The sequence below is a fragment of the Nestor notabilis genome, unplaced genomic scaffold (genome assembly GCF_000696875.1).
Source record: "Nestor notabilis isolate BGI_N333 unplaced genomic scaffold, ASM69687v1 scaffold6823, whole genome shotgun sequence".
Taxonomy (NCBI): domain Eukaryota; kingdom Metazoa; phylum Chordata; class Aves; order Psittaciformes; family Psittacidae; genus Nestor; species Nestor notabilis.
The window spans coordinates 70889-95682 of record NW_009920509.1 but is presented as its reverse complement, the minus strand read 5'-3'; the positions used below and the strand labels follow the sequence as shown (position 1 = coordinate 95682).

Below are 24794 nucleotides of genomic sequence, written 5' to 3'. Positions count from 1 at the left end.
GCAGCTGGGGCTATCACTGAAAGCAGATGCCAACAAGTATTCGGTGTAGCTTGCTGAATTTTTATGATGGAAAATGATGAACGAGAAGAGGGGGGCCAGCTTGCCTCTGGAATGCTGGGCTGAGCTTTCAGGTTATCACTTAAAAATAAGCATCCTTTACTCCTGAACTGCTCACTACAAAAGTCCTTGTGCAACCCTGAGCAGAGAGTGATGTAATACAAACTGAATTTCAGGCTGAAAACAGTGATTTAAAAAAACCCAGTGCTGCCAGATCCTATCTTGAACTGAAAGCCTGGTTTCGCCAAGACTTAATGCTGACTCAGGAAATGTGTGCCTTTTGTAGTGTAGGTCTTCAAATTTTTGCCTTTTTTCTTTTTTAATCTGTTTTCAATTTTGCATTAAAAGGCTGCAGTGGCTGCCTTGTTTTCCAGAGCTCTCCCTTCAAACAAAAATACCCCCCAGTTTAAATGTCAGTTTTAAATCATAGCGAACTTGAATAAGACAATTAAATAAGGCATTTTTCTCCCCTTTTATAATCTTTCATGACAGGAAAATAGAGTGATTGTGTTTCTAAAAAAATACCAAACAAACAAAAAATAACCCCAAACCACTCAAACACAAAACATCCCCAAATAACACATCATTATGTCTTATCTTATGGCTGTGATGATTTATTCCCAGATATCGCTGGGCAGTTTCACAGTCTCATATCCACAGAAGCAGCTGTGATGTGAGACATGCCGAATTCTTGCATTGCTAACTTGTGATGAGAGACCACCAAGGGGAGGTCAGTGCTGCTACTGTAACCCCTTCCTAGGACATTATTACCTCAGGGTCTGATAATGTTTCATAATGCCAAAACCAGCATTTTTCTTATATCCCTGTAATCTGGTTTTAGCGGCTTGTCTTTAGTCAGCAAAGCTCTTAATGTATATTTAAACAGCTGTAGAATTAGATCTTGAATGGGTAATATTTAATATTCTTAGGACAGCTTAAGAACCTGATCCAGCCTAAACTGCAGTCAGTGCAAGGTTTTTATTGATTTCAGTGGGCTTTGAATCAGACTCCAGAGATTACAGACTGTTCCCAACTGTTATTACTTAGAACCCATGGTCAAAAGCAATACAGGAGGGTGCAGGGATCAGTTAAATCATCGCATGATGAAGCTCATTTTTCTCAGAGTACTTGCAAATATACACATATATGCCACACCATCCCCAAGATGTTGGCAGAGACCTTTCAGGGCTGTCTCAAAAAATATTTTTCCTTGTCTTTCTGTGTCAGTGGCTTGCTCAAAATCTCTGTTGACAAAGCACAGCAAATTCCTGACAACAGTCTTAAAGAGGCTGGCGTATAAATAAAGATGTCTGAGAGAAGCCAAAAGCTATACTCTGATCTCTTTACACATCACATGTTCTGAGAGTGGCACCTTGGCTGCATAAATAATCCCTCTGGTGTCAACTGAGTTTTAGAATACAGGGGGGTGGAGAGGGGGAGGTAAGGAGAGAAGTGTCTAGCCCAAAGCTGGCAAAAGCCTCGCTGAAATGAAGGGATGGGCGAGAAGGAGGAGGGGGAGGAATTGTTTGCTAAATAGAAAAAGGCAAAATGACCCAACAGACATAATTCTGAAACATTTTAGAGGGTCTTACAGGGAACATGGTTTGCTGACTGCTGTCTCTTCAAATGCAGTTGAGTGTCTTGCTCTGCAGTTCTTCTGTAGCTTCCCTTCAGACTGTTTTTTTTTTTCTTTCTTTCCTTTGGGCATCTTTTTAGAACTGAGCTCAGGACTTCCCCTTTTTTATGATGAAACCTCTCATCTGAAGAAAATAGAAACGGAGAGTGTGAAGGTAGTTGGACCATGGCCAGCCCTGCACGTCAGCATGAACAAGGTATAGCACATACATATATACTTTTACATATATATGCCAGAGAGCCCTGTTGTCACTTCATATTCAAAAGCTGCTGCTTTTTCACTCAAATCAACATTCATCTGCAACTGGCTCGCTTTTTAATCACCTCTCACCATCTCCTTATTGGATTGGGGTTTGGTTTTTAGACTGGATATTTCCTTTGCCTTTTAAAATTTTAGAAGCTGCTGCAACAATGTTGTTGATGTAGTTTTAGTTCAGTTGTGAAGAGTTAGTCATCTAGACAGCCCAGAGGTGTAAAAAAGTAACAACACTTTAAGTGATAGAAAAAAAATTGAAAACCTTGTTTTTCTACACGAGGAGCCCATATTATGCTTTAAACACCCCCTGACATCTGATGGTAGTGGGTGTTTTGTGAGTGAGTTTTTGCAGGGGTGGCAAAACAGCCATGTCCCACTGTTTCTGCCAGAGATCAGAGGCCAGCAGGTCAGTGGCTCCTTGTATCCATGTGAGCCAAAATCCACTGTGCTTCTGCTGTGGGGTGCCTCAAGCTGAGTCTTAATGGAGCCACAGAAGCCTGGACCTCTGGTTTGCAACCGCATCAGTCCTGAGCTGGGCCCAGTCAGGTCAGTAAGAGCATTGCCACTGGCTTCAAATGAGGTGGATTTGCACCCCCAGTGACTGTGCAGACATGTTGAAATGTGGTATGTTGAGTTTTCTGTCACTTCAGGGGAGAACTCAAGTTACTTTACCTTGGTTTTACAAACAGCCTTTTCTTATTGATATTATTTCAGTCAGCATTAGGAAATTAAAAATCAAATGGGATGTGGAAAAGTGTTTCAAAAACACAAACACAAAGGGACTGTGTACCTCGTGTAGCATAATCTTTCTTTCTCTGGATGAGAGAATTCAGGAGATGGAAGTCAAAGCTGAAAATCAGGGAGTCAGGTGGTTCTAATAAAAAACCCAAAATCCTGAAATATTTTTCTGTCAGCATTGTAGTTAATTGAGGTTAATCCATAATGCAGATTTTCTGACATGAAGATTTGCTTGAAGAAACGTGTTCAGGATGTGTCATGGGGTGATAGTGTGCTTCAGCTCATGCCTTATGAATGTGCTCATGAGGCATTGACCTATGTCATGACTTTTTGACACTTCTGAATGAACAGATAAAGGTGGAATACTTCAGACATTTCTCAAAATCTATTTGCTTATCAGCTGTGAGGAGCTGTCAGTTTATCCGACTGGTTGGTTTGAGTGGGGATAAAAAATCATAATGTAGACAAACTGGGGTGAATCGGAAAAGAAGCTGTCATTTTCCCATGAACATTTCTCAAGTTGTTCTTCTAGAAATACGCTAATCTGGTGATAGGTACAGGTTTTTATAGGCCAAGCTAATTAAGCATTGGCATAGTTTGCCAAAGGAGAATTCTCCATCTCGCAGTCTCATTCAGTGAACATCCAGGTCTTACGAGAGGAACACTTAAGTTCAGGTATAATTACTGATACTCTACTTGAACCCCAGATGAGAACATTCACTTACGTACAATGTCCAAAACATGCTTTAAAGGACAGTCCTACACTATTGAGCTTATTGTCAGCTCAGTTTGGCATATAGAAAGGGCTAAAGCGAAGTGAGAGGTCTCTCTCCATGTTGACCACAGTGCACAAGTGGTTGAACCAGTCTGACTTGTGTTGCACAAAAGATCCGAACAGATGATCTCAGTGGTACCCTTGTGATCTCATAATGCATAGCTTTATGGTCTCTTTTTTCTTTAAATGGAAGCTTTAAATACTTCGATCCAGTATGCCACCCTACTGTGCAAGTAGTCCCAATACAGTACCTGCAACTTCTGCCTGGCAAAGCCTGACCTCTGATCCTCTCACTCTCCTTCTCTGAAAATCCACAGAGGGAGAGCTCAGCTCATCTGTAATTAATGGTTTTCTTTGGCATGTCCCAACCGCTCTAGAATCTTGTCCACAATCAAATAGACTATTTGTATAAGGACTAATTAGCAGAACCCCGTATCATAGCAAGTCCATACTTCACAATAAGTGCAGCTGCACAATAAACACAGCCTGTGTCTGCTGCAGCCATCAGTCAAAGTTTAGCTGGTGAAAAGCTCTTACAATGAGCACCAGGAGCTGCTAAATGCTTTTGTTTCTGGCAGGAGCTCAGCAGAAGGCAAGTGTAGAGACATTGGCTATCTAATGAAAAACCTCTTCTGGCAGTCATAGCGGGTTTGGGTTTAAAAAGCTGGACAGCAATCCCATGAATAGAGGTTACCATGTGAATGCAAAGGAGGCCACTCTCTCAACATCTATTAAAATTGCCATTTTGAGCCATCTGAAAATAGTACGTGCTCTTGAAACAGGCCCAGAATCTCCACTGGAAAGCACCTCAGCAATCAATACTCACATTACAGGTTGTGGGTTGCGACTAAGAAGTCATTCTCAGGTTCTTTTGGCCCCTTGCTTGTGGTTTCTTCTTCAAGCACCATTTTCTGACCTAGATCCTAGTGAAATGTGTACACAGACCTCGTAAAGCTAAAACAAACAAACAGCAGGGCTTTGAGTGGAGCCTCCATGGAGTCACCTTAGCAGATGGCTTCTCCAATGAAAGAGAGGGATATGCTGTAAATATTGGGCTGACCCTGAGTTAAAATGCTGTGGAGCATCACCTAGCACAAAGGCAGTGGGGCAGGTTAGACAGGATTGAACAGCCCTGATCTGGGACAAGCATTTTTCACTGGCCTTTAAAGCAACTTTGGTTATGGTACTTAACTGGCTACTCAGTCCAGCAGCAAAGAGATTTTAATGAGTGATTAGGGTATCTAGTTTCTGGCAAAAAACCCAAAACATTACCAGCTCTCCTGCACCACTCCATTGATTTCTATTCTGATAAGTGCTTTTTATTCCCCAGTTTTGCATCTGAAATATTATGCTTAAACAAAACCAGTGAACCAGTTCCGAAGCTGCTTCATTTGCTCTGTTTCTGAAAATAAAGCAATGGTTTCCACATCTATTTTGGAGTTCCAACTTTCACTCCCTCTCTTCCTGTTACTAATTATTATTTTTTCAAGCAAAGTGCTTTAGGGCTGGAATTTGTCAAGCTTAATAATCAACCCATAGGAGAATTAACAAGAAATTGGGTAAATTAGATTCAGCAGTTAATTAATTTGATTGTCTGCTACAGCAAACTTCGTCTCATGGGAATGATGAATGGATGTATCCAATCTCCTTTCCGGAGCTGTTTGGTGCAGTGGACGTGTCTGTCCATCTCCTGAATGATAAAAGTCAGTTTCAACATGCATTTCATGCCCTTCGGTGCTAGCAGATTCCTGAATCTCCAGGAGAGACAAGCCTAAGTGTTGTAGCAGTGAAAGTATTTCTGATTTTCTTTCTTGCAAGCCTTTCATTAGAAACATACGTTCACCCACCCGCCTTGCTCCATGTGTGCATGCGTAGCCATAAATGTATTGTCAGCATTTCTGAAATCGTGGGAATCTAGTAGTTAGTCCAGGTGTAATTATTGCATAAGAAGAAAGAATACTAATGCAGTTCAAATTTTTTCTTCCCATTTTCCTGTTGTTATGCTCACCCTTCACATACACCTTTGGGTCCTAAGGTTGACGATTTCATTCTGGTGAGGTCTGAAGGGGCATTATAATGGCCACAGAATCATTAAGTCATTCAGGTTAGAAAAGACCTTTGAGATCATCAAGTCCAACCGTTAACCTAGCACTGCCAAGTCCGCCACTAAAGCATGTCCCTAAGTGCCACATCTACACACCTTTTAAATACCTCCAGGGATGGTGATTCAACCACTTCCCTGGGCAGCCAGTTCCAATGTTCCATCCAGTTATGTTCACCGTTTCTTCTTCATCACTCTAGATTCCACTACTCATCCTTCCATATGTTTGCAAACACACTTTTACACCTTCTTTCTTGAATGTAGATGTTCAAGGCCAGGCTGGATGTTGTTCTGGGCAACCTGATGTAGTTGAAGATGTCCCTGCTCACTGCAGTGGCTTTGGACTAGATGACATTTGAAGGTCCCTTCCAACCCAAATTATTCTGTGATTCCATGATTCTTCATTGATCTGCATCTTCATATTACACCCAAATATACTATACATGGTGACCTTTACATTGTTATGCCAGATACTATGTTTTTGCTTTCTTCATTGCCTCCAAAACCAGTTTTGTCCAGGTCCAGGTCTGCACTTCTTTAACTGGTCATTTGATGAGTTGTTTATAGCTGTGGGGTCTCCAATGCCAGCCTGTGCCCCTTGTGATATCACCCCATGCCTGTGCTCCTCTACACCATCTCCTTTGTCTCCATCTCCTAAGGCCTGTGTTAGCATACTAGCCCTGTGCAGCTTTATACTATATCATGTTACAGTCATAAATACCTTTTTCTACAAAAAATAACTGCTTGTGTTCTGTGTAAAATTATTGCTGCTACAGCTAAATCTGGTAAAACGAAGTTGCAGGCAGATCAAGAAAGGTTCAGCATGAGCCTGATGAGCTCAGTGACTTTGCAAGCTCTGTTCAAAGCTTATGGCCTTTTGTTGGCATGGCAATAATATATTACAGGGCTGCTCTGTTACATTACTGGCTGCTTGCAAATGAAATCACTTTCAAAACAGCGGTGGAACTACCTGCCCCATGCACAACTGCAAAGCCTAAAGCTGCTGCAGTTCCAAAAATCATTTGCAGTTTAAAAAAAACCCACAAAACCAACTCACTTTGTTTATGTATTTGAGACTCTTTTGTGCGATACACTGATCGGAGGGTATACCCTGGGAAACATGGCTACCATGACTGAGTAAGGCTATCATGAAGCTTGGCACTGACAGATGCAGGATCTAATAATATTGAGTGATAGCATTTTATAAAGTAAATATGATACTAGGAATTAAAGAGGTTTGCTCCAAGGATAGAAGCATAACAAGATTTATTGGGAGTTATATCGTTCATTAGACCAACTGATAGTTGACCGGAGGAAGGTCTTGTGTGTCTGACAGCTTAATGAGGGGTTCTTTTGCTTGTTTCTTTTTTTCCAAATGTATTTTTCTAATAAAAGATGAAGCTTCTGCTTGCACACTTTGCCTCAAATAAGAAAACGTGATCATACAGGCCTTGCCATTGTGGTGTCTGTTTGTAATTGGTGTTTGCTATTGCATGGGGGAAAAAAAATCAATAGATTTACTGGCCAAAAGAGGGTGAAAGAGTCTGTAGTTTTAATGCACATTTGCAGGTAGGGTTGCATCCCAGGAAACCAAAGGGTTTGACCTCACAGAGCTAATGTGCATTCAGAACCTATACATCTGTGTTGTCTTCATTAAAATTTTGCCTCCTACTAGTAGTGATGACTAGCAACAAAGAATAGACTGGCATTCCTAAACAAAATATTGATCCTATTCTTCAGGTGTCTCCAGCTAAATATGTATTCTACACATACTGTTTGACTGAGAAGAGACTATTGATAAATTCACAGAGGCAAAAGATCATGCTTCTTGCTCTTGGTATAAAGTGTGATGTGGAACAAAGCATGAATCTTTTAAAGCAGAGAGAGTGGAAATGTTAAGTACAGGAGTGGTTTTGCTGTGTTTCATGCAACTATATTTATATTCTGTGTGTGTACTTAATATTCAGTTAGCTTTGGAAACCAAAGCCAGTGTCATCATTATCTAAGACTCTACAAATCTGCCTTCTGCTCTAGTATCAGCAAATGTAATTGAATTTAAAGTAAATGTTTGAGAGGAGAAAAACAAACCTAAGACCTCAATTATAGAAAGAAAAAAAGACATTAGTTTTATGCATGTATATATTTGAGCTTGTTCAAACCACTTCTGTCAAACCCAGTTAAATGCAATTCTCCAGTGTTCTCCTTCTCTGGAAGAATAAAGTTCTCCATCAGCGGTGAAAGTGATGTGAATACGTTGCTATTTTTTAGCACCAGCAGAAGTGTAGATGGAAAATTGAACTGTTATCAAGTATCTTAACTTAATGGGGTTTTCCACATTTTTAAACCTTTTAGGATGAGTTTAGGTTGCAATTTTAAGCAAGAAGATGATTTCTTTTCGTTTGACTCTTGAAAGGAACATCTCAGATTCCTTGGAATTGCATAATAAGAAGTGTTAAAATTGGAAGTTTCAATAATATTATGCCATGTTTAGTTTTCTAATGACTTCCACTAATGACCAAGAATGCTCTTAGTTTATAAATGAAAATGAAATTTTAATAACTGCAAACCTGGTACAGCATTTGAATACCCAGCTGCTATCTTTATGCTTCACTCATCACTGCAAGCAATAAGGATTCTGGAAATGTAAGATCACTTTATTATACAACAAAATAAAGTAGATTACAGCTTTCATTCTCGCAGGATTAATATATAGAGATTCCTAATGCAGGCAGGGTTTAGATCTTTGATTTTCTTATAAAACAGTGAAATGAGCCATAGAAGGTGCTGCATGGTTTTTCTTCTGCTTTCTTGGTTGCAGTTATACTTGAGGAGTTAAGTTGGGGGATGAACGGACTTTTATGTAAAGATTAGTGGCATTAAGGACAATAGGAACTGATACAGATGCTTAGAAGTACTGATAATCTGCAGTACAAAGGTGCTACTTTGTTCTCTTTGTACTCTGTGATTTGAGTTCACTTTTAGTCTGGATTTTCAGTGCCAGCGATTGTATATGTAATAGTCTCAGCTAATCAACTATGTGAAAGCAGATTCAGTAATGGTTCAGGATATGTGCTGCACTGTGACAGAAAAGTGCCGGTGCCAAGGTAGGCTGGCAAAGAAGCCTTTCACAGATGTTTAGAAACTAGAGGAGGTCTGGGTCAGGTCAAGCCCCATATGGGTTTTGTGTGCAGTCAGCATTTCCACTGAAGCAAGGGAGATAGTGGCCTTCAGCTGCTGGTTCAGAATCTGGTGAGCAGGATGAGGCCAGTGGTTTCAGCAATGTCTGTTCTTCAGGTGCAAGCAAAGCAAATTTTGCTTGCTTGAAGGTAAAAACTTCAAAGTGCAACCCAAACAAGAACTAAAGCAGAACTGAATGGCCAGGAATGGCTTCTAAGAAGTCTGCAACCAGCAGCATCAGCAGCTTTCCCTTCTCAGCCAGGTCAGTGAGCATCAGCATTTAGACCTCTCCAGATCTGGGAATCTCAGTTTGAGTCTTGTACATCAGATCCCACGCTGGGGACAGTCTCCATTACATGGACTCATCTGGTATAATCCTGAATACAGCAGGACACTGAGACCTTTTGAGAGTTCCCAGCTGCAGGGCACAGCCAAGGTCTTGCTCTTGGTTAATGCGGGGAAATTAGACAGCAAAGGAAGAACGCAAGAACTGAAAATATCCATATCCTTCTGGGATATGGGACTTTGGAACTTTGAGTTACACAATAAGCTTGTGCCCTAAACAAGCACCAGTTGTCTTGATTTTGCTAGTAAAATACAGTTTGCTTGATCTTGCTTGACTGAAGTGATATTTAATTAGTATCTAGTGTAAAACAAAGGCAGGATTTTGCAATGGCCTTTTGAAATGCCACTGCTTAGTGCATTGTTCTTTCTGGTGTTAAAAACCAATGCACTTAAAAGTTGACAATAATAGTAGCCCTTTAAAAGTATATAATAGTGCACTGTGGCTACCAAGACGACTGGTGAAGGAAGAGTTGTGTTTTCTTTAGGGTTAATTTTGTCCCTTTGAGTAGCTCCACTTCTCAGCTTCGTGAGTAACCACAGAAAAGACACCTATGGCAAACAAATATTTCATATTGGGTTTTTTTATATGCTTGCCAGAGCTACCATTATATTCAAGACCAAATAGATGACTACAGTTCCAGAAGTTGCTCCTGCTAGATGCTGTCACTTTTAATTTCAAGTATTTTCTTCTTCACTTAGGGGGAAAATGGGGAGAATGAAAAGTCCAAAAATATCTCCCACTAAAACCAGTAAAAGTAGCTTGACAAATAAATATGTAAGAATCATTAGAAATTTGCCAAAGAAAAAAGATCCCATGATGAGCAGTCCTTTAACAGTCGTTTAGTTGTTCAAAATCATACCTGGCAGCTATGGCATTTTGGATACAGAAGTCTGCTGGGCCAACTTTGCTTACATGTGAGAAGTACCTTGCAATCTCAGTAGAGCTCTGCAGAGGTCTCCCCAGTGTTCCTCTGGCAACATAATTGCATTGTGCTTTACTCCACCTGCCCAAAGTGTCCCCCAAATCTTGATGTTCCCTTTTGTCTGTGGTTGTTTGTGGACCTGAGAGAAGAGTCGGTAAAATTGTAGTTACCATCAGGCTATGGGAGAGGGTGGAAGGAAGGGTAAAGGAGGCAGGATTTTAAGTTAAAGGGCTAATCATACGGTAATTTCAGTGGCTAAAAAAATACCAGTTCTGTCCTGAACTACTTTGCCAGAGGTGAACCTCAAGGATGTGCTGGACCTGGTGTACCTGTTTTGGCCAAAATCTGAATGGCAGCATCAAATACCTGTTCTCTTTGGGTGTATATGACCACTCAATCTTCACAGCAATGAGAGTGGAAAATAATCTTGGCTGTTACTTGGTTGTAATTCAGGTCTCATTTCCAGGAAGAATAGGGAAGTTTGCAATGGCTGTTATGCCACTGCCCAATTCTTCTTTAAAAATATATGATCGTTTAAGAGTTCACATTTACAGTCCTGATCTCGTTCATACACAGCTTGTTTATATATTAGTATTGCATTTTCCTCTTTTTTTTTTTCCTTTTTTTTTTCCCTTTTTTTTCTGCATGGGAAGTTTATTCATGCTGACATTTCTGCTGGATGTAGTTTGTTGTAGGCACAAAACCTTTAAGTCATGTTTGAACGGGTCACTAAACCAGCTGTCCTGAGGGTTTAGATTTCTGATCCAGATCACTGAGTAGGTAAAGGATTGACATCAAGTGGAAACAGCAGCAACGGTGTTTCAATTCCCTGGATTTTTCTCTTCTTTCTGATGAAGGAGATTTTGCTTGATTTGCAGTTGCATGGAGATCCCTCAGAAGTTAGATTTGCAAAGCCCCTTCACATTCTAGGGTGGTATAAGAAACCAGAGTTCACTACAGTTGAGTGTTGTGAACCTTTCCTTCTCCTGCCTGCTGTGCGATATTTTGAGACAATGTTTTGCTTCCTCAGTGTCATCGCAGGTTTGGACAACCAGTATAGCTTCTGGCTGGGCTTTTTCCATGTATCTGTGTGTCTGTTTCTTGCTTTTATTACTCAGGCTTCCCTGAGGCTTTTCTTGTCTTGAAAATAATATAAAGTCATTAAATATTTTGAAAACATTTTCTTCTAAGATGTATGAACATGGAAGTTTTAACCAGCATTCCTGAATCAAGTTGTTACAAGTAAAAATTTGACCTTTGACCATTTTCTTATCTTTCTAATATGTGTCACTGTGCTTGTCTTTTATATTAAATACAGGGTGAAGACAAGAAAGTACCTGAAAAGTCTCTTCATGCCCCTGTGTCACCTTCATCTGTACCTGACCATATGAAGTGCAACATCCTCAAAGCTCAAGTGGAAGCTGCTTTTAGAGTAGGCGCCCAGGTAATCTGTGTTCAATGTTTTGCCTTTCTAGTTTTGGCATAGTTTACACTAATTTTCCAAAATCATGTCATTCCTGAGGAAGCACCTTATTTTATCTCAAGTATCCACATTGACCTAGTTCTCTCTAGCTGCTTTTCAGTTTCTTCAGGGAACTCAAAATGATTGATAGGATGGAAGTACGAAATTTGTCCTAGCTGACATGATTAATACAGTTGAGAGAGGCTGAGAAAATAGAAGAGAAGGCCTCAGGAAATCTCCATGTTTTGATTTGTCACTGTAGCTTTTACTTACTTTGTAGCTGAGCAACAAGCATCTCTGGAGTTTTCTGAGGCTACCCACCTCTCATGGAAACTGTGGTTAAGGGTGTTCTAAACATAGTATCTGTGCATCCAGATGCAGCGTTTGTTTTAGGGGATTAACTTTAGCTGTCTGAATGTGAAATGTTAGCTAGTCTATTGTTTTCTTACTTAGGTTTGTGCTGTTGACTAAATTTTGGGCTTCTATTTTCGCTATTTGGTCAGAGATTACATCAAATACATCCTGTTTCAAAAACATCACTAATCTTGTAATGATGTCATGCAACTTAAAACTGATGTTAGATGGCATGACTGTAAAAAGTTAATTTTCCAACCAGAGGTAAATCCAAGTGAAACCTAAAATATGTGATTCTTTTGAAGTGTGACTTGTGGACAAAACATAATGCCATTGGTGCCAAAAATAAAGCCAAATAGAATGCTTCAGGAACAAAAGTAGAAGCAGAAAGACTGGTATGACTCCTATTCAAAGTTCCTGTGGTATCCTTGTGCATGCTATTCTCTTTGAATACAAATTACATTGGTATTTCCATCACTTTGTTTCTTAACAACAGAACAGGTCAACTTGCCCTGCAAAGGATTTTATTAACAATCATCTTTGTGTATTTGTTGTTCTCTGGCAGATCTTTCATCTGAGAGCTAATTACATCTGGTCTAGCTAGACATAGAGAAGTACCAAAATTCGGTTATTCTGACTGCCCTAGATTTCAAGAATAGAAACTATAAACCTGACTGCATGTGGGGGAAGGAGGCTGGGTTTTTTTCTTTCAGTTTTTGCTTAAAGCAGTTCTCTCACCTCTCCGAATTCTGTGTTGTTTCAACTGTGGTTTATGCAGCATGTTTGTTATTTGATTGCCCTTGCATTTGCCCTCTGTTTTTTCCTGTGTGTCTTTTCTGCAGGATGTCACGGTATATTTCTTATGTTTGTATTTTCTCCTGAATATGCTTAATGGTCATGTTTGACTGGATAGTTAAAGACTGGAAGCAGTGTGTGCTGTTGCATTCAGAATACAGCATTACTAAGGCAAGATAGGAAATGTGCTTAACATATGCATCTCTCAGTTCACCTGCCCTGCCTTAATTTTCCACTCTGAGGCTTTCGAAGGGAGAACATCCTGGGTTGCTTTTTCATGCATGCCATAACCATATTCTTCAGTTGCTGCTGTGTTGCCAAGAAGTTTCAGAGCAAGCTGAACATATCTTTTTTCCTTTTTACCTGTATTGTTTTGCACAAGGCTTTAGCAGTCAGATTGGATTAAGTAGGTGTCTGTAGGATTGGCATCAATGAGAAAAGTCCTACGATTTCAGGAGAAGGAGGGAAAAGAAGGCTGTTGCAGGGTAGCATGTGTTGTGGAAAAATAATGGCATATGGTTCAGTTCGAAATCCCTGAAGCTTTCAGTGCTATAACAAAGTATGGCTTAAGAGTTATAGCCAGTAAATTAGGATGCCACCTTAATCTTGGAAATCCCCATTCAACTCCCTACTTAACCACAAAATTGCCTGTGCAACTAGAGATGGGTTCTTCTGCACTTGAGCTCTCCTCCTGTCAACTATGAGATTACCCTTCTCAGATACATTGCAAAAATAAATAAGCAGAGACCAGGCAATGGTCAGCTGTTACCAAAAGAAGCTGTGGCTACGCAAGCGCTGGTAACAGTAGGCAAAATGTTCATGGTGAAGGACTGAGAAGAAACATATCATCTATCATCTAGAATATGGGAGGAGAGAAAAGGGCTACAGGAGGCCCTAATAAACCACTGTACCAGCATACCATAAAATCACCCCCCCAAAATAAAAACCCAAACATCAACCCAAACTAGCTGAATACCAGTACTCAACCTATTTCCCAGTGGAAATTGAGTCATATTCTGGAAAAAGCAAGCTAAAATGGCATTACACTGCCCAGAGACACTTACTCCTTTGGGGGAGCGTATAAGAAATAGTTTCTTTGTAGAAGACAACCATTTAACTCCATGTATTCCTTCAGGACTGTGATCCTGCCCCTCTTTGACCCTATCTGACATATCCTGCTGCCCAGTATACCTGGAGGTCTAACTGTTATCCTCTGCCCAATTCTATCTTTTGACACCAGTTCCATATTAAACCCCAGAGAAGTCCTGCCTCTGGCCTTATCCTTTAGACTCCAATTTCTCATTTCTCATTTTCTGTACTGTTATATTTCAACTTACAAGGAAGCCAGAGCAAGAAGTATATCTAGGTTCTGTAAGGCACAGCCTATATTTCTTGAGCTGTAAATCAAGACAGACTGATTTTCCTCATGTGAAGCATGTATCTTCTTTTATTTCATAGTATCACAAAAAGGATGGGGATTTGCTCCTCTCTGTTTTGTAGTGGAAGAAGACAGAATTAGATTCTGTCTTATGCACAAACTATTTGAAATTATGTTTTCTTTGAAAGGCCCCCAAAATCTATGGTCTAAATCATCCTTTATGAAACTTCATGGGGCATGTTCATTATACAGCCAGGTGTAAAAGCATGAGAAAAATACTGGTGCACTGTAGGATCACACCAAAATTAACCAACTATTGCTTGAAATATTTGTAACAGCTCTCTATTCCTAAGCAGTAGGAATATTTTCAATACCATATGCTACTAACATCAGGATGTGACAAATTTATGAAGGCACCTCCTGCGTGTAGTAGAAGAAGAAGCTGTTCCTCATTAATTCTGAGAATGGAGTGAACATTTGCAACTGAAAAATATAAACTGGGACAGAAATTTTCTGTAGCTTTATCTTGATGGCAGCCAGACACCAACACAAGAGAGAGCCACAGAAATGAATGATGCCAGTGCTTATGATATAAAACCAGGGGAAATTATGCAATACCTTTGAAAATATATTCTGGAAGATAGTCTCTGCACTGCTTCATTTCAGAATTAAGCTGAAGAGCTGTTTATTGCATTCCTATGGGGCAAAATACACATCTCCCATGGCTATAGTCCTGATTTAGAGACCGAAAATTTGTAAGTTTATGGTGCCGATCACTGAGCCCTGCATGTGGTTGAGAGTTATAGAGCAGCAGGAAACTAACACGAGTGAGTTTGTTTATTTGGTGAAGATGGAAATATTTATGTACCGTTCTGCTAGATGGAGAATCAAACTCCAGTGTGCATGGGGGTGCTGGAAGCTGAATCCAGGAGCACGCTGCCACAGATACCAGAGGTGAGAAACTTGAAGAACCCATACAGAACTGTGGGAACCTATGGTTTGCACAGGGCATGCCATACAATATCTGTAGGCCTAGAGCAAACGAGTAGTGTTTCACAACACACCTTTCAAACTTGCCAGAGAGATCTGCCACCTTCTAGCTGACAGACTGCATATCACAGTTCCCACATAATTAAGCTCCAGGGGAGCACTAAACACTGTGAAGCAACTGACATCTTTTCTTTTTTTTTTTTCTTTTTTTTTTTTTTTTCCTTTTTTCCATACTCTTCATTTAAGAGGGTGTGGTATAAAGCAGCAGTGAGGAGCTGACAGAATACAAAAGACCAACTCTCCCTGGCATTTAAAACCCCTTTGCAGCTTGCATGAGTCAGTGCTGATACGCTGTGATTGAGCAGACGACTTGTTAGTATCACAAAGAGTCCTTTTTGCTAAACAGTTCATGGTCCAACTGATGGAGGAGAGATGCTAGCAGGTTTTGGTTTCTATTTATATCCACTTTGGCTGGGGCAGATTCTAATTATCCTTAGAATAAAGCACAGGCTCCTGGGCAAATGTACAGCTATCTCAGCAGGGCAGTGTGTCTTTTTGGCGGGCAGTGTGTGCTGTGTTCTAGAGGCTTGTCTTCTTTAAGTGGTGTTTGTATTCACCACCTGTTACACAAACTTTCCTTGGTTTAATTTAAGTCTAGCAGGTTAGCACAGGGAAGAAACTCAAATCCTGTTTCTCACAGATTTCTACTGCAGCTGATTTTTGCACTACTCACATATTTCTCTGCAGACAAGGGAAGGCCAACCTCATTTTTAAGATACCTTTCTGCAGTGTGGTTTATGGAAGACAAATGGAGGTAACATTACCACCTGAGCTGTTCCTCGCTGAACATTATGGGTGGTTAAAGGTAGTTTGGAGATCTGGAGTTATTTAGAAAGAGCATACCACTTTATCAACCCCAAGGGAAACTCTTGTGTATCTTCTATCATCCAGGCTTGGGTTCTTGAGCAATCCATTCCCCTGCCTTGATTCTGAGTAAACAAAGGGACATTTACACTGAACAAAGGAATGTTCAATCGCCTAGCTCCTTTCACACACTAGTTTTCTTCACAGGCTTATACACATGTAAATTTTTAGGCCAGGTCGATGGCCATCTCTCTTTTTTTCCATCCCTGTCCTAGAAACAAGTACAGACAATGATCGTGTCATTTTGCTTCAAGTACTGTGAATATGTGTAAGTACATGTCAGGAGTCGCCCTGAGGAAAGGACTGGACCGTGGTACAGAAAATGTATCAGGACATGCACGGGTACAGGTGTCATCCTGCTGCCTGTGCTGTCTATGGAGATGCAAGCCATGGCTGCAGATGCAAATGAGACTGGGATCTATTCATTATTTATGGTAGAAAGGGTGCATAAGTGAGGTGACTCACAGTGCTAGTCTGTCTTATCTACATTTTTCATGATTCTCTGCCTTTTTCATTGTTCTGTCTCCTTTAAGGAGAAATTCAAGTGTGAGAACTTCTCAACTTCAAAGTCCAGGAGTTTTTGCCATGTATTTCTAGAAGAAAATCACTTTATATGAGCTGGGTCTTTGGAGCTTTATTCACTTACGGGAATCTGGATTCAAACCCCAATCAGGTCATGAATGAAAATAGAGGTGAGGGGAAGACATTTGAGGATTTATAATTTTATGCGATCTTTCTTCTAACAGGACTTAAACAAATCCTTCTGGATCCCCGGAGGAGTTCTTAGCTTTCACTAGATGTTGACTTAAGCACCTTGAAAGGGTCAGCTTTTCCAACATTTTAACCTCTTTCCATCATGAATTAGGTGCTGTTTGCTTCCCTCTCGTCCTTTCCTCCCTCCCTCCACCTGTGCTTATTCACAGCACTGAGCTACTGCACAATTTGACAGTCTTTGCACAGAGATCAGAATTACGTGAGTGTAACAGGTCACAGCTGAGGTGTTCAGGTTGTGGGCGAAGCTTGCACAGCTCCTTATGTACATGATGCCTTCCTTGCTAAAGCTGTTGCTGTTAGTCACCCACTTGGATGAGCAATAAACTCACTGGCAAATTTCAGGCTAAGTAAAAAGAAGCAACTATGCTGGAACTCTCAACTGGAACAGCAGCGTCAGTTATAATTGCTCATAACAATGGAATCTGAAAATGGCTCAGCTTCAAATTCTCTCTGTTCAGTTGCCACAGGGAAACAGGTTTGTTGTGAGGCTACAGGAAATGAAGGGTGTCAGAGGTATAAACCACAAGATTTTGCATGTGCGTGATCAATATACAATACATGGCAGCTCATTAGAAGCATGCCAGCAATGATACCTCAGACTCAGGCAAGGAGCTGAGGAGATGATGCAGCAGTCTTCCTGAGATACAGAAGGGGAAGGAGGATTTAGATAAACAGAATGTGGGAAAAGGGAAATCTTTAATTTATTCCCCAGGATACTGGAAGCAAATGTGGCAGTGGTGTCACAAGACTGTGACAGTGCATTGTGGATATGTCAGCTATGTCTCCTAGCTGGCATGTCTGTAAGTGCTAGTACATGATAAGACAAGTACTGTTAATTGCAGTGATGTGTAGGAACCCCACCACAACCCAGGAGACACATGCTGCCAGGCCCTGTTCAGAGGGAGAAAAACAGAGTAGTCTGTTTCCAAGAGACTTAACCATGATACTTTTCTGCCTGAAAGGATACATTTGACATATTAAATCACCAAAGTAGGTTTACCTTGGCAGGGTGTTCTTCCTGATGATGTGTTGCTTAGCCTGTGTTATCTAATGAGATCAGCCAACAATCTGCATAGCTGACAAATGACCAAAATGTTGGTGAAGAGCTGAAAAATCTGGTATGCTTCAGGCCTCCTTAGCACCCAGAAAGAGCCATGATAGAAAAGCATTTATAGAGAACCATTGCTCTCCTTAAAAATCTCCAAACAGGGACCGTAGTGATAGGACAAGGAGCAATTCAAACTGAAACAGCGGAGATCTAGGCTAGATACACGGCAGAAGTTCTTTACTGTGAGGGTGGTGAGACACTGGAACAGGTTGCCCGAAGAAGCTGTGAGTACTCCATCCCTGGCAGTGTTCAAGGCCAGGTTGGACAGGCAAATCCAGCCACTAGAGCTTATGAATTCATACATGGAGTTCCTCCCATGGGCTAGAAAGTGTCCTCACCCCTGCTGGAAAGCTCATCAGGGTCTGATGTAGGTACCTGGAGCATCTACCCCCTCTCTCAGGCTTCGAAGGACCAGGGTGCTAGGAGAGCAGCAGGGGTTATGGAGTCAACTGAAAAGCAGTCTGAAAACTGTCAGGATCAGCCTGGCAGCCCAAAGGTAGATCTCTTTGGCAGCTCTGGATACAATCTGGTATTAAGTGCTTTTCTCCTCTTTCTGCCTTTTGGTGAAACTACTGTTTCTTAGCAATCATCTATGAAGAGAGCCTGTACAATGGCATTTCTATCCAGGCATGTTTCTTGTCTCTAGTATGATAAAGTAATGCTTTATCTTTGTTTCTGACACCATCCAGAAAGTTAATGGCATATGAAATCAGAATTAATAATTTTTCTTCTGCTCTGAGCCCAGTGCAGATAAGAAAAGAGAATAACATTGTGTGGATGGATTATATGGATCAACCTTTAATTTTGTTTGTTTTGCAGTCTGGTAGCCAGCTTGTTTCTCTTTGGGTAATTATTAAATGAATTTGCTTCTGTATAAATGATGTTTCCAGGTCTGCTATGCTCTCAAATATCTCCCTCTCAGAGCAGCAGCCTCTGTGAGGGGAGAATCTGCTTTAGGTAATGAGAACTGAACAGCTGGATGCTTTTGCCTTTGTTGTTACACAGCTCAGTTGTGGGCTTTATGTGGGTGACAGGGCCTCTGCCTAGATCTCCATGTACATTCCCCACCCAGTATCTCCTGCTAGCCTGGACTAAACTCCCCTGTGCCACTGATGGAGGGCACCCTGCAGTAGAAACCCAAATCCTGGTGCTAGCATGTGTACTTTTTTTCAAATGAAGACAAACCATCTGGTAATTATACTGAGAGAGTTGCGTACAAGTATAACCCTTGGTTTACATTCACATAGAATCATAGAATAGTTAGGGTTGGAAAGGACCTTAAGATCATCTAGTTCCAACCCCCCTGCTGTGAGCAGGGACACCACACACTAAACTATGTCACCCAAGGCTCTGTCCAACCTGGCCTTGAACACCTCCAGGGTTGGAGCATTCACAACTTCCTTGGGCAACCTATTCCAGTGCCTCACCACCCTCACTGTGAAGAACTTCTTCCTTACATCTAACCTGTTTCAGTTTAAACCCATTACCCTTGTCCTGTCGCTGCTGTCCCTGATGAAGAGTCCCTCTCTGGCATCCTTGTAGGCCCCCTTCAAATATTGGAAGGCTGCTAGGAGGTCTCCACGCAGCCTTCTCTTCTCCAGGCTGAACAGCCCCAACTTTCTCAGCCTGTCTTCACATGGGAGGTGCTTCAGCCCCCTTGCGTCCTTTGGACTTGCTCCAACAGCTCCATGTCCTTCTTATGTTGAGGACACCAGAACTGCACACAATACTCCAAGCAGGGTCTCACAAGAGTAGAGGGGCAGGATCGCCTCCTTTGACCTGCTGATCACATTCCTTTCGATGCAGCCCAGGATACATCTTTTCAGTAAGGCTGAGGAAGTATTTGTGTGGTTAGTGAGTGTGATTTGCAGAGTTAGAAGGAAAAATAAAAGAAGCATGCTGTCACCTGAAGATTTACTGACCACCTTCTGAAAATAAACAAACAAACCAAAAGCCAACAAGTTTAGTAAGGGTGGTACAGTTCCTGATAGCAGAAGCCCTTCACAGAAGTGTTTGCAGGTACAACATTTTCATATGTCTGTTTATTCATTGGCATGGAGGAGAGACATAGGATGAAGAGAATTAGCCCATCCTTTTTCATATGTACCTGCCAATGCACAGCTATGGCACCTAGTGTACATCTCTCACCACCTGAGGCTGTTCAGGCATTTCTTTACATGCTCTCTTTCTCCCTTCAGTTTAGAGTGGGATTGCTTGTTCACTGGTGTGCAGCACTTACTTATGTGTGCAGGAGTCTTTTCTGTTGTCTGAAGCATGAGTAATAATGAAGAAAATTAATACCAAGAGAAGTTCCTGAGGATACTGATCATGCCATTTAGGAATACACCACTACTTGAGATGCAGACTTAGCCTTCCAATGCAGAGAAGGCAAAAGAGAATGGGTATGTAGTCATGGAGCTGTGAAGAAACCAAGGGTCAGCTATTAGGGACTAATATAGCAAAGCCCTCTCAACTAGCTAATGAGGTCCATGGCTTGTAGTGTTTAAGCAGGTTGAATTCTAATAATTTCATTCCTGGTCATAGCCCCTGCATTGCATCCTTGATCTCCATATTCTCTTTTCTATTGTTGTGTTCAAGTGCATCTTAAAATGCAGCTCAATTAGTTTGGTGAAAATTGGAATAAAATAAACTTTATGGTATTAAAAAGTAGCCCATTTGACACATAGTAAGCAGCTAGCTTGTCAGGCTTAACAATAAAATATTGTTAAGACATCAGCATGGAAGAAGAGACTGTGTATTAAGTTTCTGACAGCCAGATTCATGTTTACAGCTTTCACAAACCCAACAGCTTTATAAAAAGCATTATAATTTCTGTAGAACAAAGGAAGATTACTTCAGTGCTCATCTATGCCAGCAAAGAATGATTTTCTATGCTTTCTCTCAATTCCTTAAAAACCATTTTTCCTTTCAAGAAAGCACTCGATTTTGAATAAACGTTATGCTAGACAAAGCTACGAGAGCTGAGCTACATTTCTTAAAGTTGTTAATTTATTAAAATTTGAAAAATTGCACTCCTGGTCCTGAAATTATTCATGGTGTGATGCTAGTTCACTGATAACCTTAACTGCAAAACGTCTGGTGGCTGAGTTACAATGGTGGTGGTGGTGTGATTATGTCCACTTTTATCTGACTCCTTAATGTTTATAGCATTTGCCCAGGTCTGAGGAAACCTCTGGCTGATGGAGATTAAACCCAAATATATAAAAGCACAATGTTGGGGTGTAGCGCCTCCAGTGCCTGCTGCTGATCCTGTTCTCCTCTGAGTAAGCTAGCTCTAAACTAGGTTCCTCTGTGTAAACCAGCTCCTTAGGAGGACAAACCTGCTGACGAGGTCCAGAGGGTCCCCTCGCTGCTGATGGTGCTTTTAGCATCAATATACAAGATGCAACAACTCTAATAGGAAGGGTTATGGAGGGACTTATTTCAAAATGCTCTCTAACCTATCACCTTAGGTACGTGCCTGGGCTGGAGTAGGCCCAGGGCAGAGTTTACTCTCTGCTAGGCTCCCAGTGGATCCAGTTTAATTGCCCGTACAGTTAATTGTGTGTACAAGCTGTTCCCACCATGGCTGAGACTCTGGTAAATAATGACCTGGGAAATGACGATGAGGGTTTTGTTCTTTCTGGCGCAAGGGGGAAACAAACCTAAAACTATCACATCTTGGGAAGTTTTGGCAGCACTGAGCATTCCTACTGATAGTTTGTAGTTCTTTGCTAAGGTATAGAAGAAACAACTTTGATTTTGTTTCTTTTTCTTATACGTACCCTCAAATGGAATATACCAGTGTTTATTGAACAGAAGGTCTCACGTCAAATTTACCATATTTTTATATGCCTGTGAAATCCTTTGACTTGGATTTGACGGATTTGAAGGAGCCTGTCTCATGTTATTTGAAGAGGATGGGACTGACACATTTAATTCAATTTGATCTGGACCAATGGCCTAAAATTATTATGGTTCAGATATTCAACACTGAAAAATCACTCTGTTGTAGGACCATTTAGCAGAATGGAAATGCCAGAGCCTGCCAAATCCATTACTGATTTGGAGATACTCACGTGTCTTCAGCCAGTATTTTCTGTAGAGGGGTGCATTGTTGCACTGCCACTGGCATTTACACATAGATTGCGGAACCCTGCATCTCAGTTGAAGAGTATAATCTACCAACACCTGCCTGAATTGGGTGTTTCCTGGGTAATCAAGCAATTTTCATGTAAGTCGTTTTGCGATACTAGTATTTTCAAATCTATAGACAAATGGTATGTGAGAGACAGGACTCTAATTTAGCAGAGAGCAATAATGGGTAAGATTTTCTGTGATTTGCATGTACAGTGTGATTATATGTAGGAGATCCCATTTTTCAATTAATTTTTTGAAGACTGTATTAGAAGTTGGCATCATTATTTTGATTAGACTACATAAATATTTATTCTACTCCAATTAAAAGAACAACTTGACTACAGTATGTTTGCCTGGGCTGATTTTTATTACTTCTGCTCAAATGCTTTCTGGAGGAACCAATGTTTTCTTTCTTTTTCTTTATCCCTCTCCAGTCTCTTCCTAACACCATTGCTCTGCACATTGTACATTATAGCTCATCACAGTGAATCTCAACTGTAAGAGACGAAAAAAAAAACATTTCTGTGCCTTCTAAATGTGGGCAAAGCAGTCATTTTGGGTATTGCAGTTTTCTGGGGTGCTTACAGGAGTATATTTTTAATAAACAGCTGTATTATACTAAGTGTATGGATGTCATACTAAACTTTGGCTGTTTCTTTTAACAGGCTGTGAAAGAAGAGTCCTCTTTTGTAAATCCCAGTAAGACCTCCAGCCTGCAGGACCCTAATGTAAGGTCTGTTGTTTCTTGTCCATAGGCAAAACATCAAATAAATGCATGATGTAGTGAGGCATTTTCCAAACAGTGTCTCCAACAGGTGTTACAGGTCAATTTGCTCATCCCGAAGTTCAGCAAGCAATAACCTGAGGGATAGGTGTCTGTCAGAAGGGTGCTTATTTTATATACATACATATGTGATATACATATATCACATATAGTTGAAAAATTAATAAAAGCTCAGCTTTAAAAGTCAGGTGGAGTGTATATACTTAAGCAATTGATAAATGCTCAAGGTAACAATCAGGTCCAGTGACAAACTTAAAAAAGTTTATGTAAAAATAAGTCAGTTTTCATAACTTCTGTATCAGAAACATGCTAGATATTCCAAACTGGTATATCCTTGTGTTTTTCTGGTGGCTCATTTGCAGGCAGTAGTGACTAGTTTGGATTGTACTTTTATTCTGTTGATAGTGGATGGAAGTCTTCCTTTTTGGAAATGACCATTTTGAAGAGGCATATTAATTGCAAACATTATTCGAATGGCACAGTGTGCTCTTTCAGCAGGTGACTAGAGAGGAGGTTACAGCATGAGTATTTGGACATTTCCTGCCTTTATATGTGTGGTAGTACCACCGCTTTGGACATCTTAAATGTCCAAATCTGAGAGGAGAATTGAATGAAGAAAAAATACGGATTTGAAGCCTGGCAATCACACTGGCTGTTAAACAGCTTATTAGGCATGTGTATATGCTATGTATATGCGTATGTAATATATATTTGTGTATGTAATGTACATATGTACTAGATCACTAGTTATCTCATTCTCATTATTTTATTTTGTAACTTCCTAGTGGTGACTCTTGCAATTGAAAGCAGACATGTAAGCATCTTACAGAAAAGTCTGAATGAGGGAGGTAATGAATTACTTTAGACAGATCACTCTGAACTCAAAAAAGAAAGAGTCATAGTTGTGAAAATTTGTCCACCCTTTTTTCAAATGTGTATCTTTCCTATAAGGTGAAAAATCACCAAGAGTCTTCAAAAACCATTTCATTGAAAAATTCCTTTCTGATCAGCTTGGACTAGCAGAACTGCTATGTTCGCTTATCGAAAGCAGCTACCTAGAGAAGAATGGTGAGGATGGTTGGTGGTGCTGAGGCAGGAGATGTGAGAAACAATGCAATTGCTTTCTGTGGCAGTTCTTGGCTTGCCTGCTGTACATCTGTGATTGCTAGTTCCCCACAAGTCTCTCATCTCGGGACATCTTGCAGAGCTGTAACTTCTAGCCTGGCAGGCTGTGATTTTCCCATTTGTCCAAGGGGCTGCAAAGTCTAGTTGATATTTAGAATCACCCACTTTTTTCCTGTGCTATTGCCCTTTTTAGGCCTCTACAACACTTTCTTAAGACCACTGAGAAAATTTATCACATACATGACAAAGTAACCTATTTCTTTGATTAATAGAAATGGGTTTCATGTATTGTCTTTGCCACAACAGCTTTGTTGGGTTGCTGTCACTTCCAGAAGCAGTTAAGGAGGACCTGGATTGTAAAGCCCTGTCTGATTTGGAAAGTGGCTATAGACTTGTTTTCCTTACCTTCTGAAAATCTTATGCTGAACCTCTGCATAACATCTGTAGAAAAGGCTTTCTATTTCACATTTTGTAGTAGATTCTCTCCTGCTTCATCATGCTGAGCTGTAAATGAATTGTGTGCTTTGTGAAGGGAAATACTATTCAGCATGAGTAAGGATGGTAACCTGGCTGCAAAGCTAATGTTACTGTTTTCTTTTGCACACATACAAGCTCATAAACTCATAAAGACCACTTTGGAGTTCTCAGTATGCAGCAGACTGGTGTATATTTGTTTCATATTTATTTTTATCTGATTTATGTAAAGCATTGTTTCCTGTGCAGTCAGTTCTGCCCAATAAGATGGTATTGTTTTATTGCTTTGCGTCTGTGTCCTGGAGGTGCAAATATACAAGTAATCAGTGCTCAGGGGTAGACCAATTTTAACAGCCTGCATTCAAAACTCAGAGAATAATGCAAAGTAAATTGAGTATCTAAGAAATTGTCTCTCTGCTTCAAGTGGCTTTCCTTTCTGCAGGGACATATGCACTCTTACAGACAGGTGGCATGTGACC

The 24794-nt window shown here is 40.6% G+C and overlaps 1 protein-coding gene across 1 annotated transcript in view; it reads left to right on the top strand.

Annotated features, from left to right (window-relative positions):
* The window catches only part of EPB41L4B (erythrocyte membrane protein band 4.1 like 4B), a 123721-nt gene that overhangs the window by 55774 nt on the left and 43153 nt on the right, over positions 1-24794 (top strand). The window contains exons 17-19 of the mRNA XM_010010695.1: positions 1774-1889; positions 11326-11451; positions 22598-22665. Coding sequence (XP_010008997.1) covers positions 1774-1889; positions 11326-11451; positions 22598-22665 — 310 coding nt within the window. The remainder of the gene's footprint in view (positions 1-1773; positions 1890-11325; positions 11452-22597; positions 22666-24794) is intronic.